The sequence below is a fragment of the Leguminivora glycinivorella genome, chromosome 4 (assembly GCF_023078275.1).
Source record: "Leguminivora glycinivorella isolate SPB_JAAS2020 chromosome 4, LegGlyc_1.1, whole genome shotgun sequence".
NCBI classification, from domain to species: Eukaryota; Metazoa; Arthropoda; class Insecta; order Lepidoptera; family Tortricidae; genus Leguminivora; species Leguminivora glycinivorella.
In genome coordinates, this window is record NC_062974.1 from 9,193,868 (window position 1) to 9,213,627 (window position 19,760).

Genomic DNA, 19,760 nt, shown 5'->3' on the forward strand with positions numbered 1-19,760 from the left:
TGTTTGTAAAAATTTTTAGGTGACGTCAATGCTAGCGTTGATCGCTGTCATCTTAGCAAGTGTCTGGGGAGCGACGAAGGTTAAAGACGGTCTCGACCTAACCGATATTGTACCTGAAAACACAGATGAACACGAGTTCCTGTCACGACAAGAAAAGTACTTCGGCTTCTATAATATGTACGCAGTCACGCAAGGCGATTTCGAATACCCCACCAACCAGAAACTTCTTTACGAATATCACGATCAGTTTGTACGGATACCGAACATCATAAAGAACGACAACGGAGGACTTACAAAGTTCTGGCTGAGTCTGTTCCGCGATTGGCTGTTAGATCTTCAAGATGCATTCGACAGAGACTTTGCAAACGGATGTATAACATCCGAGTTTTTGTATCAAAATGCAAGTGACGAGGGCATGCTCGCATACAAACTTCTAGTACAAACCGGACATGTGGACAATCCGATCGACAAATCACTCATCAAGGACGTGAAGAACGGCCACCGACTAGTCGACAAAGAGGGCATAATTAATCCAAAGGCTTTCTACAACTACCTCTCTGCGTGGGCCACTAACGACGCTCTGGCTTATGGCGCTTCCCAAGGCAACCTGAAACCTCAACCAAAGAGATGGACACACTTCCCTAAAGACACGGATTTGAAAATTCCAAAATCATCACCGCTTATCTACACCCAGCTGCCTTTCTATCTGTCCGGCCTTACGGACACGGAGAACATAAAGAACCTGATAATGTCGGTGCGCGAGCTGTGCCTGAAGTTTGAAGCGAAGGGGCTGGCTAATTTTCCATCTGGGATCCCGTTCCTGTTCTGGGAGCAGTACTTATATCTGCGGACGTCTTTGATGTTCGCTTTGGCGTGCGCTTTGGCTGCAGTTTTTATCGTAAGTATACAATCAAATAGTTTATTTCTTTATTGAATTTGATGGTTTATTCTTAATATTACTCAACAGTAAAAAATCATTCAAATAAATAAATAAATATTATAGGACATTCTTACACACATTGACTGAGTCCCACGGTAAGCTCAAGAAGGCTTGTGTTGTGGGTACTCAGACGTAAAGTGTTAATAGAAAACAGGAACAAATATCTGTGCTCATCACACAAATAAATGCCCTTACCTGGATTCGAACCCGGGACCGCGGCGTAGCAGGCAGGGTCACTATGCGCTAGGCCGACCGGTCGTCAATTCAAACCAATTCCTTTTATGAATTTTCTAAAAGTTTGTTAATTCCCCAGGCGGTAATGGTGCTCCTGCTGAACGCGTGGGCAGCATTCCTGGTGACGTTGTCCCTGGCGCTGCTGGTGCTGCAGCTGGTGGGCACGATGGCCGCGCTCGGCGTCAAGCTGTCCGCCGTGCCCGCCGTGCTGCTCGTGCTCGCCATCGGCAGGGGCGTGCACTTCACCGTGCACCTTTGCTTGGTACGTATCCACTCGAATATCTTTACACATTTTGCTGAAATTGTTACTTCAAATATTGGACTGAGCGATGTCGCTACAAACTGATCTCTAGCTAGACGGTGTCTCATTTGTGTTATTACGACCTCAATCTTCAGACTTTAAATCCTTATTGAAACGAAATTTCGGTCACTCATGAATTGGATCGTAGGCTGGATTTGATATGTCGGGACATTTACATTTAGGTTCTCGTCAGTCACGAATACAACAACATTTACATACATACATACATACTATCACGCCTGCATCCCATAAAGGGGTAGGCAGAGCACATGAAACTACTAAAGCTTCAGGGCCACTCTTGGCAAATAAGGGGTTAAAAGAAAACGAAACTGTGGCATTGCAGTGACAGGTTGCCAGCCTCTCGCCTACACCACAATTTAACCCACATTTAACAACATTTATGACGTTTAATTTTTTCCTCCAGGCCTTCGTAACCTCCATCGGCTGCCGCCGCCGGCGCGCGATGCTGGCGGTGGAGGCGGTGCTGGCGCCCGTGCTGCACGGCGCGCTGGCCGCCGCGCTGGCCGCCTCCATGCTGGCCACCAGCGAGTTCGGCTTCGTGGCTAGGCTGTTCCTGAGGCTGCTGCTGGCGCTAGTTATACTCGGCTTGATCAATGGACTACTGTTCTTCCCCATCGTGTTGGCGCTTCTGGGACCCGCTGCTGAGGTAAGTTTGGTTAAATTTATCACTTGGAATTATAGCAAACTTATTTAAAGATTCGAACCGGCGTCATTTAGCAATCCGGGCCAAACGCCATCACCCCTAGGCCACCTCGCCACCACGCGAGTGGCGAGGTGGCCTAGGGGTGATGGTTCTCTTTAATATATGACAAAATTATATATAGTAGTGTGACTACATAAAAAACACAAATCAGAATATTTGTTAAAATAATTTGATTTTGTTCCCATAGTTGCGTTATTTAAAGATTCCTTGGTTATTTTGCAAAATTCATAATAATATCCTGTTATCGTTACCACGATATCATGTGGGACGAGTTAAATCTTTAGTTTACTTAATCATTGCTGGCTGACGTAGGGTAAACTTTTCATTGATAAATAACAGTTACTTTTAAAATATTGCCACCGTCGCTTATAAAATATATTTTTTTCAGGTTCGACCTCTAGAGCACCCAGAGCGGCTATCGACTCCGTCCCCAAAATGTTCACCCATAGCGAGTCGGAAGTCCAACTCGGACAAATCTCGCAACAAGCCCTCACCTCGCTCCTGCGCGCCTTCACTCACCACCATCACCGAGGAACCGAGCTGGCACAGCTCAGGGCAGTCCGCGCAGTCTTCGATGCAGTCCATCGTGGTGCAACCTGAGGTGGTCGTGGAAACGACGACGTATAATGGAAGTGATTCCAATAGCGGACGATCTACGCCGACCAAGACATCGCACTCTGGATCTATTACAACTAAGGTAGGAAACGTAAATAGATGTTATGAATTTGTAGAATATTTCAGTCCTTAATATTCGTGTGTAACAGTGCGTAGTTTTGCCAGTTAGCTTCGACTGACGTGCAATTCGGGGTGATGATGTGGCATATTTTAGTTTTATGACATCAGCAATGTCAAGTTATTCAGAACATATATTAACGATAAATATTTTTTTACAGGTGACAGCAACAGCAAACATAAAGGTGGAAGTGGTCACACCAAGTGACCGAAAACTCGCCGCTCCTACCACTATTACGACCGCGACCGCCGCAGGGATCGCGACGACGAACGGGACCGAGACCGAGACAGAGACCGCGACAGGGACCGAGACCGGGACCGGGACCGCGACAGAGACGCGAGAGAGACCGAGATCGGTCGAGGGACAGGCGGGACCGGTACAGAGATGAAAGGGAGCACCGCGCCTCCCCGCGCGAGAACGGACGAGACTCCGGCCACGAGAGTGACTCATCCAGGCATTGAACATTCTAAGCAACTTGACCCCTCAAGTGTGTAGTTTCATAATTGTGAAGTAAGACTATATCATTTGTTTTCTTTGGATCTGATCGTTAAGTAGGAAACGATATCTCTGTCTAAAGTTACACAATCGTGTCTGTGGATCGTAAGCCGTCTTGAGGCGCGTAGCGATGTTTGTATTCGAAGCCTTGAGGCAGTATTACGAAGATTGTAATTTTAAGTTAACAGTTCATGAAAATAACAATTAGGTACAGTGGAGGCTACAATAATTTGTTTTGTAAGTGCTGGTTTGTATTTAGGCAGCCATTTTAATACTGGGACCATGGGGTGTTAAAATAGGTAATTTTTCAAGAGTTTGCTCGATAAGACTGCCATATAAGTGAGAATTTATATTTTCGTGTTCTTTAAAGTGTACTTGAAATTGTAACATTCAGATTGACGTCTAACAATTTTCCAATGAAACCCCCCATGGCCCCAGTGTTATTGTCGGGCGAAGGCATTCCACGAAAGCACTAGTGTTTGTAGCGGTGACGCGTGATTCAGTGTGAACTCGAGGTTGAATCTTTAAAGACCAAATATCATTTTAATTCTGTGTGTTCCTATTTTAAAGACATTTCCATTTGTCTCCATAATGCTTCTTGTTATATTTTATACCTTCTCTAAAGACTGTGGTCAAATATTATTATTATGTAATTTATGATATTATTTATTTTACGTTTATGATTATTCTTTCACCAGTGAAGTCTGTAAGAAATCTCAGATTTATTGTACAAATTATTTAGTTACTCGTAGCGTTAGGTTAAGAAGCTATTTATGAGATTACCTAGATATCTAACTGTAATTTGTGATCTTTAGGTAAACGTTCATATAAAATTGTGAAGACTGCATTTAACGATCAAAACACAGTATTCAGAGTACAAGGTAAGGCGCCGACCTCATATGGGAACTAACCAATAACGTTGTGACATTTTGTGCAAAGTACTTATTAGATTATATTAATTTATACGCATATAACATAATGATATTCTGTAAATATAGTTTTAGAATAGGCGGGCGATGATTGGCGGCGAATAATGAGTTATTTTAACGATAGCGAAAAACGACTGCTGAAATACACGCACAAATATTTGTATATGAGGCAGATACGCTCCTCGCTACTTTGGTAATTTTTATTTTCAAATAACTTGTTATTCGTGGCCAGATGATGGTCTGCAAGGCGAACGTTTACAAGTAGGTAAGCGAGGTGCCTACGACGAGTAGCACCATTGTATAGTTTATTTTTATACAATTTTAACTGACATATTGTCGAAAAACTATAGGTTGTAATGTAAATGAGTTGTGTTTGCTCTTATAGGTATGTGACCCAACGAACAGCTTATATTTAGCAATTAGTCGCCAAGGAAGTGTTGTCTCAGGGACCTTAAATCTTTGAAAATGAAGACAACTTATTCAACCAGCAGAACACTTCAGTGGTGAATAGCCTTTTTTTAATGTCTAAATTAATTCCTATCGAGCATTAATGTGCCAGCAGCTACTGCCCCAGTGTTTTTTTATGATGACGTATATTACTGTAATTGATATGAGATTTTAATAAAAATATTTTTACTTGAACGAAGCACTCGTGACAATAATTTTAAACGAAAGTTAAACTGTCAACTGTATTGAGAAAATAAAATATTTTAAACTTATAACCTGCTATTTTCTTAATTTGCCTACAATACCCTAGTATGCAAATACTTTAATACGTTCCCTGCCCAGTGCCCCCACACATGGGTCACTGAAATTCTCATTACAAGGTCGTAAAAGGTCTACAACTCAAGAGTGACAGGTGACAGTGATCGCGGTAAAGTTTCTTATCGTATCCACAATGACGAGAAAATTTGTCAAATCTAACCTCTAATAACATGACATCGATTAAGATCTGTATAACATATTGCAAATGTACCTATAGGTAAGTAATACCTTTGTCATCATTATAAGCAATATAAGTATAATGGATAATAACGATATTTTCAATATCGCACGTCATAGGAGGCAGTCGACAGATATTACTCTACTAAAGTAAACCTTTAACACCACAGCTTAAATCTTCTACATTTTGAAACCCAAGCTAATAACAGAGTGACACGAAGTTAATTAACTACATGATTGACATAGTCTTACGTTGCAATAATACCTGAACGCAGGCCCGATTCAGATTTAACAAGTTGTCATGGTTTTGAAACCATATTGATGTGGTTAGGATATAAAAACTGCAAATCGCAATGCACTATATGTACATACTTTGAAAATGTTCTTTTTTATACCACTATTACAAAGAGGAAAAAAGGGATTTTTTTACCCGCTATTCTGCCCTTTTAGGATGAAACAACGTAGCATTTTTTATTTAAGTACTATTTTAGAAGGTAATCATTTTGTCATAAATAGTTTAGTTTAATGTGAAAAGATGTATGCTGTGGGTATAATTATATGGTAATATTTTTAGACTAAATGTTTATTAGAATTATATAGATCAATTGAGTGATTAGGACTAGTCGCGTTTCTTGCATCGTCACACGGGTCGGGGAATCTTGCCACTCGCATTCTCCCCTTAAATGGTGGCACTTCCGCGGTCCCGTTGGTTGCTGATGCACTAGACAAATGGTCGGAAACTGTCCCAGGCGATAGGCATCCTGACAACCCAGCGACTCAAAAGCAGTGGGACGACTTTTGGAGCAAGCACGTCTACGATTCCTTGTTGGGTGATGCATCGGGTTCGGACCTGGCACATCTTAAAGCTCTGGAGCGACCGGAATCTGGGGCGTGACTACACGCCCTGCCTTCGCCTCAGCTTGGAACGCTCTTAGACAATGACTCTTTGAGAATCTCGACGGCTCTCAGGTTGGGGGCGAGGGTGTGCGAGGTTCATCGGTGCCGTTGTGGAATATTGGTGGGGGAAGATGGGCACCAAGGCCTTAGTTCACAGTTCACAGTTATTTATTCATTAACAATATTACATTGTGTTTGAATCTTAAATCTAGGCACACAAGATCAAAACATAATATTCACATGCATGCAATAACAAAACATAATATTTAGAGAAACATAACATTCAATAATTCATTTGTCAAAATAGTGAGGAGGAAGAAAAAAATACAATTACATAACAGAATTTAAAGAATAATAATTCATTAAAAGATGCATTAAAAAAAAATATATATATATAGGTAAAATAAATGTCCACAAGAAAATTACTAATTAACATTAAGTTATTAATAGGTTAAAATAATATTGAAAAGATAAAGATAGAAACCAATTTAATAGACAGATATTGCCAAAGACATTACGTAACAAATACAAACAAAAGTAATCTACAATGTATTAAGAATTATTATTAATTTCCAATGTCACAATAAAAGAATTCATCAATAGAATAGTAACATTTTTGAAGCAAAAATGAACGCAACTGAATTTTAAAGGCATCGGAGTTGTCAGAGGTGTGCTGGCCGATTCCTGAAGCATCACTCTATTAATGAGATCGTGCGCCGAGCCTTAGTGTCGGCTAATGTACTGTGCGTCTTGGAACCGCCAGGGTTGAGTCGCACCGATGGTAAAAGGCCTGACGGGCTGACCTTGGTCCCGTGGCGTAGGGGGCGCTGCCTTATATGGGATGCAACTTGTGTCAGCACTTACGCTGCATCCCATTTGAGGCAGACTACAGGTTGTGCTGGCTCGGCAGCGGAGTCCGCGGCAAAGGCTAAGCACGCAAAGTACTCCGCGTTGGAATCGGCTTACGACTTTGTGCCGGTGGCGATTGAGACAGCCCAAGTGATGAAAAGTAGGTATTAGGTAGAAAAAAATATTTCCACCTTGAACGTTAAATTCATGCCTCACTGCGCTCAGATTCTATTTTATATTATTGAATGCTTCAGACCTCAGAATGTTCGCTCATGCCATAAATTAGTACATTACGATACAAGTGCGAAAAAAAGGAAGTTCAAAACGAGTGGCGAATGGGCGATAAATTAAAAAAATAAAACACGACCGAAGGGAAAGTTTTAAATCCAGATGGTGTTTTTTTTTTACGCACTAGTGCGAGTAAGTGGTTATTTATATGTCAGGTCGAAACTTCGGAGGGTCATCTGTACTGAAAAACGTCGTAGGATACACGTGCGAAAAGGAAATTCGTAACTCGTGTCGATTTAAAACACTCCCTTCGGTCGTGTTTTAATTTACCGCCACTAGTTTCGGACTTCCTCTTTTACGCACTTGTATCGTAATGTACTTTTTATTCACGCTTGGCAAAATTTACTAAGCTAAAGTATAGCTTATATAAGCCAGTAAGCTTACTGGTGACCAAAGCATTCGATCCCTTATCCTCGTAAAAAAATAGGTTTGCTTTTAATAAGAACTAGTCATCTAGCCTAAGTTTTTCCTAAAAAGACTCCAAATGCGAGTCCCTTATTTTTACAAGCTTTTTATTAACTTGGACGGGTCAAATCTTCCATTACATTTTACTTACTTCCCGATGTAGCAGAAATTTTCAATATTTCACCGAGTCATGTGTCACGTGAATGGAAACATCTCCTCTATAAAACGACAGGTCACTGTAAAAGAGTGAAGTAATTGGATCGACCAAAATAAGCGCTGCCTAGGCAGATAAGTAATTTGGGAACACCACCGGGAACACTATTAACACCGGCCATGAAAATTACCCGGCCGTGCCGGTTAATTTCTAGGAGAACGATTCCCGTTAAGTTTGTACATTTGGATCACGTCTCCGATTTTGATAAAAATTGGTAGGCTGATAGAGTTCATGATGCTGAGCAAGATCCACTAGGTTTCCCAAAATGTCCTAGGTTGATTTAAATAAAAAATATTGGGGACACCTTACACAGATCAACTTAGCCACCGTTGAAATTGCCCCGCTTTACCATAAATGGCTTTCTTTCTTAAAAATTAACGCTGATAAACGTTATTCTTTTCAAATGAATGATAAACAAATTAGCTTGAGATCAGCTTAGCGCAGAATATAATGACGGGCGGGTTTTGGCGGCAACACCGCCTGCGACATTCCTTAGAAAACGGGAGCGCGGGAATCAATAAAGGATTTCCTGGCGGCGTGCCCACGCATGTGCGTTCCGGCGAGCACCGCCGCTGCTGCTGCGGCCACACTGCTCCCGACCCTGCCGCCGCCACGAACCTCTATGCCCCGCTAACCTTCCTCCCGACTTACAGGTGTTTCAGGACCAATTAAGCTGATTACCATCGCCGAGGACCGCTCCGGTCGCTGACCATCAACCCTCTGAACAAATAAATCTCAGTAATAAGTAGTAGGCTGTGTTATTGGGCGTATGATCGGCGCGCAACGCCACTGCGGCTGCGGGGCGCGGACGCGGGGCGGCGGCGGCGGCGCGGCGGCGCGGCGGCGCGCTGCCGGCGAGCTTCCCGCGCGGCACGTTTGTCTCCACCCGCGGCTCGTCCGCACCACCGTCTCGGTCCGACCTAACCTGATATTCTACACTCGATGACTCACAAACATACCGGCTCAGACACCAGGAGTGTAGTGCGATCGTGTTAGATGTGAGCGGGAGTGCTGTGTGGTTCTGGTGCCTGTGATGTGGGGAGTGCGATGGCGCTGAGAGGCAGCATGTCGCCTCTGGCGCTGTTCATGCCTCTGCTAGCGGTCGCCGCGCTTGCTAACCAGTTAGAGGACATACCCCACAATGAGTAAGACACTAGATTTACTATTTACCTAAGGGAAATTGACGACAGATTCTCAAATATGCATAAAAAAGGCCAAAAATTGTCCTCGGAGAAAACTTCCTTATTGTAAACTCTAGTCGCGTTTTAAACATCTTCTTGTAATGTAAAACGTTATATCTGACTACTATTTGAGAATTTGTAGTGAGATAGCTTTCACAAAATTATTTAACAAGTAAAAAAACACTATGTTGAGGGATAATACAAACTCCCTCTACTCAAATGGACGGGAGAGATATATACTCAGGTTTATCTGAATTAGAGGTCACGAAGATTGATTTGCTTGCCAAGATTTGTATATAGAAAATACTAGAGCTTTAATTAATTGGGGTACGTTATGGTAGGGTAGGCTATCTTAAGTAGTAGGTATTATTTACAATTTACGAGCTTGAATGTTAGTTATTACTAAATTATCTACCATTTTAACCTCTATTAGGTTTAGGAGGAGTCTAAGCGTGGAGCTCAGAGTAGGTATAAAAACAATTTTTTAAAAGAAAAATTTTGAAAAACAATATGAAGAAAGTTCCCCCCGCAAATATGAGTCAGGGTCTTAGGAGGCTAGAGCCATATCTGAATACGACGAATACAACGGGATTACCTATTACGAGCATAAAGATTTTAGTAGCCTTAGGGCCACTTGCACCAACGAAAATGGAGGGTTAACCCACCATTTTATATGGAATTTGACAGATGACAGCCCACTAACCCTGAGTTAAGTGGTTCGTGCAAGTGGGCCTGATTACTGAAAGTAGGACCATATTTAGTTGTACAGTCAAGTGCCTTATTTAAAGGTTTTGAACTGCGTGAGTTGACCATTAAAGGGCGAAATAGACGGACTGCAATTTGCATGGGAAATGCAAGTCGACGTTGCAGTCGGTATGCAGTTCATAGGTACATGATGAAGTAGGGTTGCAGACCGTTTGTATCGACACTTGGGACTATTCAAAGACCGATACAAAGACGATAGTTGTACGTAGGTACTCTCACGGACTTTAATTGTTGAGCCATAACTTTGTTATTTCATAGTTAAGCTATGTCGTACCCAGTATAAAATGAGCTAGAAATTGATCCACAATTAAAATCCGTGACTGTACACACATTCGTAGAGGTATTTACACAAACTATTAATATTGATCCTATGTTGATCGCAGAATAAATAAATGAAATGAAATCCAGCATGCCAATTGTTAACTCTCCGTAATATAGCTATCTCTCTCACACTCTTCCATGTGGATCAGAGGCATAACCAATCTAACATTGTTTAGCAACTAAGTATAAGTTACCGATTTGCCTGTTACAAAAATCAACTTATCTGCCTTGCCTAAAGGTTGACTGGTAGAGAATGTCTTATGGCATTAAGTTCGCCTATTGTACATTGTGTTTCTTTGTTCAGTAAAGATTAAATAAATAAATATGAGGCTTATTGTTGAAAACATTGCCACTTTATCATTGATAAGTCGTTTGATTATAAATATATTTACGTGAACCTAAAACTATGTATTTATTTATGTGTATAATCGATGTATCCACACGGTTTTCATTATATGATAGGTTAGTTCAATCAATGTAAATAAGTTATAAAAGTACGATAATAACTGTATGCCGATAAATTAAATATAAAATATATTATATATTATCTGTTTATGTAAAACTGAAAAGATAAATAAAGAATGAATGTTATGGCTGTCTCAGATAACATAAATAACGAAACCATGGCCCTGGATGATTAAATATACGATTCATTTGCTGCACACACAATTACATATTTCTACATGTAAATAAGGTCAATACGGATAAGTGTGTCATAAGGCGAAATTTGTCTGCCCTGCACATTTGGCCTTTTACTCATTGTCACAGGTGTTTTTGCGAGTTCATACTTTTGCTACTTGCTACTCACGAAGTTTACCATTAAACTTATGAACTCTCAATGAACAGTGATCATTGGTTTACATAAACAGGTCAAATGTGAAGGCCAGACAAGCGCGGATCCAGCTTCGTGACCAGGGGGGGGTCACGTGGTAAAGGCCCAGGCCCCAGGGGGGGGTCACGTGGTCTATTTGTATGGCCAACCTAGGCTCCAGGGGGGGGTCATGACCCCCATGACCCCCCCCTGGATCCGCGCATGAGGCCAGACACACTTCTCCTTATGACAGACTTACCCGTATATTGCTTAACGATATAGGTATTTATATCTAATTATTTTCTTATACTCGAGAATAGAGCGCGTAGACAGGTTGTTAATCGTTTAGGCACGTTAGGTACTACGTGGTACTACGTGCCCTTCTCTATCATTTTTCCGTATTAGGCAGTACGATAGATGCAATTGCGTTTCTGTCGCTGCAAAGTGTGGCGTCGTGTGCACGCAACCAGGCAGGCAAGCACGGTCGCGTGATAAACGATCGTCAGGCCGTCATTTTCGCACTATTTGTAAGTTCGATAGAGACGCACCGATGCAATAAAGTTTATCCCATTAGTGTGCTACGCCCGCAGGTCTGAATAATTGAATGTAGATACTCAGCTGCAAAAGTGCATGGAGAAATTATTATGAATTAATTCATTGGTAAATTCGTAACTTTTGCAGCTGATAGTACATACTAGGTGTAAACTTTAAAAATCTAGATCCGCTTAGTTAGTAGTAATAGTTAAATTAATAGTTGGAGTATTCATACCAAAACAAAATAACATAAGAACTAGGTACATGACTACTATATACTTAGTACCTATATGTTTGAGCCACTGCGATACCCGCTGGTTAAGACCGAGTATGACAGCGCCATCTAGGAGCCGAACGAAGAGGCGTAAACAACCGCGGCCATGATTAAAATCAGTTTTTCGCTAGAAGCTCCTACGTTCGGAAGCAAATTATTGCATCGTCGCCGTAGAACCGCCTTTTTTTAATTGTTTTTATGTTAATTGTGTGTTATATTGTGCCCCGGGGTTGTCAGTGTATGGACAACATCGGATTTTGTGATCAAGATCGATAAGTGACAGTGTCGGCGAACATTGAACAGGCCACGAGGTGCACCCATCAGCAAAGGCCAGATTCTCCAGATTACGCCAGAGCGAGACACGAGGATTCACCAAGTAAGCTCCCTAGATTAGGCAAAGTCAAATCTTAGGTTCTTGATCGGCGCAAGTATCGCAGACCCGCCCCGCCTTTCTCGTCCCGCTATCGTAGGTACCTATTTTCAAAAAAATCCATTCAATTATACTTTTTTTCGTGAGACCAAGAGTGGCAGTAATTTCACGAGCCCGTGGCTCATTCACTATATATGTGTCGTGAAATCAGAGAGATTTTATGAGATGTAGTAGTGATAGTGTTGTAAGTACCTATAAGTAATTTTTGTTAAATGGATGCCGAATAAAACTGAATATCGATTATTCCTCAGTCCCGTCCCGAGTTTGTTTGATCGTCCAAATATTATAAATGTGAACACGCCATTAAGCCTCTGTCGATTACCGTAAGGTTACCGTGATGCATCATTTAGTGCTTTAGTGGAGCAACCGGTGGGGGAGACCACAGACATGTATCATAGATTGACGACAAACTATTAATAAATAAATATTATAGGACAAATTAATATTGTAGGACATTCCGACACAGATTGACTGAGTCCGACGGTAAGCTCAAGAAGGTTTGTGTTGCAGGTACTCAGACAACTTTATATATAATATACAAATACTTATATACATAGAAAACATCCATGACTCAGGAACAAATATCTGTGCTCATCACACGAATTAATGCCCTTACCGGGATTCGAACCCGGGACCAATCCAATCGGGGATCCGGGGGAGAATGAATCAAAATATAGTCAATGACTTTTCTGTAGTTTATATTATTATATGTACTATTCTGGGCCGATTCTAACTCATTAATTTTAGAATTAATTTTGTAATATTTATAGGTAATTGCACTAAATCTTATCGCCCTATCGGTGCGCGTATCGGTCGCGTATCGTTTCAAAACAAGTTTAGTATTGTTAACATTTAACGAGAATCGTTTCCTATTTTTTTATTTTTTTTTTCAGAGCCACTCTTTTTACATTCAACTTTGTGTTAAATCTGGCAATTCTATGAAAGGAGTCCAAGATATCCAGCCATCATGCCTCTAGCCTAGTATTCTTTTGATCGAGAGATAATTATGCTGTTTTAATAGCGAGTGATTTTTATGCGTCCGTGGCACACAAATGGTCTCGCCGGAAGATCAGCGCTGACCCTGTGGTTAGCATTACGCTGAGGCGGGACCATTTCGTGGTAAACAATTACATCAATATGTGTTTTTTTTTTATTTAATTATTAATTTTTCTTTTAACTTTTGAATGTGCTTGTATTGTTTTATATGTGTTGTATCTTGTTTATCACGAATAAATGATTTGATTTGATTTGATAATAGAATACTTTGGCAACCTACAAAGGTCGGTAGTACATGCGGTGTCTATTTAGATGTATGTCGGTTGTAATACTTACGGCCGTGCTGTTGGTTTACGAGGCTAATGACAGATAATTAACCTTAGACTACGTAAGTCACGCCACCGTCCCCCATTATCGGTGTCACTTTATAGTTTATACCAGTCTCATGCCATGGGAACTTTAGTTCTGGAATAGGTGTAGACATGCTTATAATATAGGTATGCTCTCCATGAGCAAACAAAGCATATATTAGAAATATGATGCAAATAAGACACACACTGATTGATGCAGTCATTAGACTTCTTGGCCCCATCAAACAAGGTAGTAGGTATATGTACCTATCAAGCAATTTTTTTAATCAGAATCTGTCTCGAGTAATTTGTATCGAATCTGTAGCGATTTTGATAGAGCAGACTTTTCACGTGTTAAACGCTGAAATGAAATTATTCACAGAAGTTTGACATTTATAATATCAAAATGGTTGCCTAAATATTAAAATATCAAAACTTAATTTTAATTTGACTCTACTAATTTTTATATTTACTGACTCATAAAAAATGTCACCTGGCGTTTCTAATTTAATTTGTCTTGAAGTGACGATTATTCTAATTCTACTATTTATACAACGACACTACACAAGGCGACTTACTACTGACACCAAACAAATGTATATATATATAGTTCCGTTTATACAAACGGAACTATATATATACATTTATTCCATCCATGGAAATCACTATTGATGCCTTTCAAAGCTACTAAAAGGCCCGATCGCAACCTCATAGTGACACGCGACAAAAATGGGCCGCAATTATGTACACGGAAAGTTCAGTGCCCCCTACACCTATATAACCTCCAATTTTCATTAAACATCGATTTGTACGTTCGGGAGACCACTAGGAAATTTCTGTAATTAAGGTACTCGATCGAGTAAGATATGTGTGGAATCTCCGCCCATGTTGATTGAATGACAGCAGGGTCATCGGAAAATATTTATTTTAACCCTTTTTTATTTCCTATCATCTAATTTTCCGATTACCATAGGTCAAGAAGTTTGACTTAGGTAACTTCATATTTAGCTCCCCACCTATAATAGTATTTTATGCAACAGGCGTTTAAAGGAGGTCAAAAAAGACGAGTGGCGTTGGGTAACAATTTGAGGCGAAGCCGAAAATTGTTATTGAGACGCCACGAGTATTTTTTGACTCAGTTAAACACCGTTGCATACAATACTTTTTCTACGACTATGCACTAGTTTTTAATAGTTTTCTTGAATAACTTTCGTGAAATTCACACTGTTTCCTCTATTTTGACTCAAAGGTTTGCACTGTCAGCTCGGCTGCCCAAAGCCTTCCCGCGCACGCCCGCAGTGTCGTTATAAGGCATTGCCATGGTTACAGAGCCAAACAATGCGTTTTCAGTTTTTTCGATACTGCGCGCATGCGCGGAAAGCCGGCGGACGCTGGCTTTGGGGAATAGACCTTTATGTAGGGTTTTAAAGATCTGTGCACGACCCTGTAAATGACGAATAACAGTTCGGGAGTAGAAAAAGGTATTTTAACGTACAGTCGAGGTCACAAACATCTTTACAAGCCAACATGCCAAAAATACTATATCTACACGTCTCTAAGACAATGCCAGCGAGATCGCGTATACAAGTATTTGGTATCTTGGTTTGTAAAGATGTTTATGACCTCAACTGTACAGTGCTTTCAGAATGACATTTAATTGCGGACAAATGACAATGTTTACATAGGAATATATTTCTCTATAACACTAACATGAGAGTGATAGAGGGGCGATATAACAATTCTTTTCGTTTTCTGAAAACCTTTGCCAGTTCGATAACGATAACTAAATAGCATAATTCTGATGTCAGCGTAAGTTTCTTCGAATGGCTTGTAGGTATACAATGACCACTTAGATTTTCAATCTGGGATTCTAAATTCATAAGGGAAAGAAAATGTAATATTCAGTAGCTCAACCTTATTCGGTCCAGGCTCTACGGGACGGTAGTAGTATACTTTTTTATTAATAATTTTTAATAAGTAATGATAATAAATTAAACTTAGAGTGAACAGGCATCTTCTGGGCGAGCTCACTCCATCGTAGGCCACGTCTTTGCCTTTGGCTAGTCTGTGGTCAAGAGTTAGCCCATTTATTGAACTGGAATTATACGACGAGCCGGCAAGGAATGTTTTCCGGACCATTATCTATATTTTGTAGAGTACCTATCTAGTTTTAGTTTTTTTTAAACTTCAATTCAACAATGTATCCATTTAAAGAGAAACTAGGTTAAGGCTACAATTTTGTGCCAAGTCTCGTTTGCATGGAGCACGAACCAGACGCATTTTCCTTAATACGAGTAACACTCGGAAAAATTGACGCGTGTGACGTGAATTTTATCGCCGCTGTGAACGACAAGTTATTAAACACCGTGTTTTATTTATGTTTGGTGTGTACATGTGTTTGACGTGTGTTTACGTTGTCACTAGTATTGAAACAATGCCGTGACTAGCGGCGTGTTGTGCCGACACGATTAATTGTCGCCTTTATGATGCCGTCGAACAATCGACGTGCCCCCATAGTGAGGCTAGGCTCCGTCCGCGCCGCTAAGCAGCTTACCGACAGCCAATTACAGGTTCCCTCACCCCCCTCCTTCTAAGATGAATTTCGGTAATGACGTGACGGCGTCTGAACGCTGCGATTTGCTAAACGAAAAAGTTCACAAGTGACAGTTGAGGGTTCCGTGGATGGATCAATTCGTGATAAATGACTGTTCTGTTCGGCTAACCGACATGAGAGAAAAAGTTCCTTATTAGTCCCATTGCCGAGAGCCTCGCGAAACACTTGCCGGGAATCGCGAAATAAAAGGCGGCGGATAAAAGAGAATTGCACTACTATAATTCGCGGAAGAGGGTGCGAGATACCGAGCGAACGAGCGCAAACGAACAAGAAAAGGATTCCTGAAACGAGAACTGAATTGCAGAGTTTGTATTTGTAACGCATAGTATTTTTAATTATGGTGTGGGGAACGTAAAACCGATGGAACTATGTTCGACATCGTTGCTTTTGAGTTTCATGCATGATAAATTAACGTAGTAACAGACTAATAGTCAGTAGATTTTAACAATATGTATGTTGCTGCTAAAATTGTACGTTAATTTAACTGGTCATTATATTATAATTTGCCAGATGTCACCCACCTATATTACATTCTTACATCATTTAAGACCAGCAACAGTTAGGCCGGCAACAGACAGTCTTAAAAAAAATCATAATCTTACAAAAATCAGATCGAGTGCACGGAGTTCCATACAATTTCGCGACTGTCCACACACACTTGTTTTTTAGGGTTCCGTAGTCAACTAGGAACCCTTATAGTTTCGCCATGTCTGTCTGTTCGTCCGTCCGTCCGTCCGCGGATAATCTCAGTACCCGTTTGCACTAGAAAGCTGAAATTTGGTACCAATATGTATATCAATCACGCCAAAAAAGTGCAAAAATAAAAAATGGAAAAAAATGTTTTATAAGAGTACCCCCCCCCCCTACATGTAAAGTGGGGGCTGATATTTTTTTTCATTCCAACCCCAACGTGTGATATATTGTTGGATAGGTATTTAAAAATGAATAAGGGTTTACTAAGATCGTTTTTGATAATATTTATATTTTCGGAAATAATCGCTCCTAAAGGAAAAAAGTGCGTCCCCCCCCTCTAACTTTTGAACCATAGGTTTAAAAATATGAAAAAAATCACAAAAGTAGAACTTTATAAAGACTTTCTAGGAAAATTGTTTTGAACTCGATAGGTTCAGTAGTTTTTGAGAAAAACACGGAAAACTACGGAACCCTACACTGAGCGTGGCCCGACACGGACACGCTCTTAGCCGGTTTTTAAGATTATGAATTTTCAGATTGATCTGGCAGATTGCATACAAGTCTTTTTTAAGAGTATGAATTTTAAGACTGTCTATTGCCGACCTTAAGTTTAAAGTTTTACTTTCAGTTTCAGTACAGAGTTCTAAAACTAGATACGAGTAAGTTCATGACCACACTCGGCCACTAAAACGTGATACATATTTTTGTTTCATACGGAGCCATTCCATTCAAGATTCACGTGAACCTCGACATTTGGCCTTCACTTTTTGGGGAAGCGCAAAGCTATTTACAATTTACAAATGCTAAATGGTGGATGTAATTTTATCTCGTTGAACTTTGTACTTTAGCGAATATTAAAATACTCTTATTATTACTAGAATTAGTTTCATCGAATTGAACAAAACTGGAATACGACGAATCAGGAACAAATCAAAATAATTAGAAGAGAGGAGTAAGTAAGTACCATTGAATTCGTTTCGAATTTCTATCAGTTTTTAAATTCTCTTTTGATTTTGTATCGTTTAGACACTAATTAAATTATAAACAATCTTGAGACCGAGTGAAAGATAATCAACTTTTTAATTTTAAGTGTAGAAATAACTTTAAAAAAGTTTCTCTTAGATCAGCCATACTCAAACTGTGCTCCGCGGAGCCCTAGGGCTCCGCAAAACCTCTCTGGGGGCTCCATGTGAATTTTGGTTGACTGATATGCGACTTCAACTGTATTCCATAAAACCAAAGATAAAAAACAGTTCCTTTGAATACCTCAAATTAGAATCTAGTGATTACATTTTTTACTATTATGATCAGAGATCGGATTTTTGTGCGTCATCTCATACTAAAAGTCATTAAAATGACGTAAGTCACTGAAAATGTCGCAAATCCGTCCGATCTCTGATTATGATTAAGACTTATTAAAATAAAGATTGCTATAAACTATTTTTTTATTTATTTAATTTAAGGGTTCCGTCAGATATTTTGCTTTCCAAAAGTGTTCCATGGTAAAATAAGTTTGAGAACCGCTGTCTTAGATGTTATTCGTTACTTACATATTTTATATCCCAACGAGTTAATATCATTCGGTAATATATCCGGATAATGACTGAATGTTTATATTACAATCTTCATGCTATCAGAATTAGTGGGTTTAGTGAAAAACCATTTTAGTCTTCGTTTCAGAAGGTTAATGATTGGGTGCAGGGGTCATACCGAACGGTCTCATAGATCCCACGTGCTCTAAAGTCAGTTCATCCTTACTTGTCCAATAATGTAAACAAACGAAACGTCAAATATGGTCAAAGACAATAACTAGTGATTGAAAGTGTCGATAAAATGATGTACTGGGGGCCGATTTTTGAATCTCACGGCGTTCGAATTCAGAAAATTGTCACTGAAAATAGTAGGCAATTTCGGTGACAATTTTCTGAATTCGAACGCCGTGAGATTCAAAAATCGGCCCCCTGACAATAATTTCGCTGTTGACCTCATCAGAGGATTTTCAATTTTACGTCACACAATATCTATGTTAAAACCAAAATTAAATTCTTTTTCGTCACATTTGCAACAATCTTGTGAAAAAGGCTAGTTCAGTATTCATTTTATAATACCTAGGATTAACATTTACAACAACAAATATCAAAATATACTGATAGTTCAATATTTATTGTAAAGAAAGGGTAGGAAATAAAACGTAATGTATGTAAAAAAATCTGATAAATTATTGTAGTCAATATCAACGCATTTTTTCCAAGCTATACAAACTCAAATGTTAATATCGATCGTTCATAATGATAAGTTGTCATCCCAACATTACGATTCTTAGACAACTTAGACTTCGTAATGTCAGGGGTTTTTGATGTCATCCGTTCGTTATTGCAATTATTGATGCAAATCTTTTTAGAAATGATATTTTTCAGTGGTTTTTTGATTGATTTCAATACTTTGTGAGATTCTTTAAGTATATAATAACGTTTTAAGTGATGATTAATGTGTAATTCCAGAGAAAAGTGAGATAATGTTTTCCAGCAGTGTTTGTTTATATGATTGGACAAGTAAAAGTGAATTGACCTTAAGGTCACAATGTGGGAAGCATTTAGCCTCCCCCGCCAAATAAAACCCACTGTTTGTAGTTTATTTCATTGTGATGAAACAAAAAATTTGTTTTCTACAAGGAAAAAGTATTCAGTTCAGTTCAGTTCAGTTTCTTTATTGGTAAAAATTAAACATTTTACAGGTCATATCAGGTTATCACAGAAATAGGAAGTTAAAAGGTACACAATAAAATAATAAATTACTTACATTATTAATTCACATTATTCACATTATTTTCACTTAAGATG

General features: G+C 39.6%; 2 protein-coding genes across 5 annotated transcripts in view; both read left to right on the forward strand.

The window, feature by feature from the left end:
* LOC125225415 (protein patched) overlaps nt 1–5,075 on the forward strand; it is a 31,235-nt gene extending 26,160 nt beyond the window's left edge. Inside the window, 7 exon segments of the mRNA XM_048129122.1 lie at nt 20–898; nt 1,254–1,436; nt 1,900–2,142; nt 2,588–2,896; nt 3,093–3,138; nt 3,141–3,262; nt 3,265–5,075. Coding sequence (XP_047985079.1) covers nt 20–898; nt 1,254–1,436; nt 1,900–2,142; nt 2,588–2,896; nt 3,093–3,138; nt 3,141–3,262; nt 3,265–3,393 — 1,911 coding nt within the window. The 3' untranslated portion in view covers nt 3,394–5,075.
* Nucleotides 5,076–8,788: 3,713 nt separating this feature from the next.
* Nucleotides 8,789–19,760, forward strand: part of LOC125225038 (voltage-dependent calcium channel subunit alpha-2/delta-3) — a 139,518-nt gene continuing 128,546 nt past the window's right edge. For 2 of the 4 annotated variants that reach the window (XM_048128527.1, XM_048128528.1), the window contains exon 1: nt 8,790–9,096. In XM_048128527.1, the coding sequence (XP_047984484.1) occupies nt 8,999–9,096 (98 nt within the window). In that variant the 5' untranslated portion in view covers nt 8,790–8,998. Of the gene's footprint in view, nt 9,097–19,760 lie in introns of all 4 variants that reach the window. The other 2 variants (XM_048128526.1, XM_048128529.1) reach the window with 2 other exon arrangements.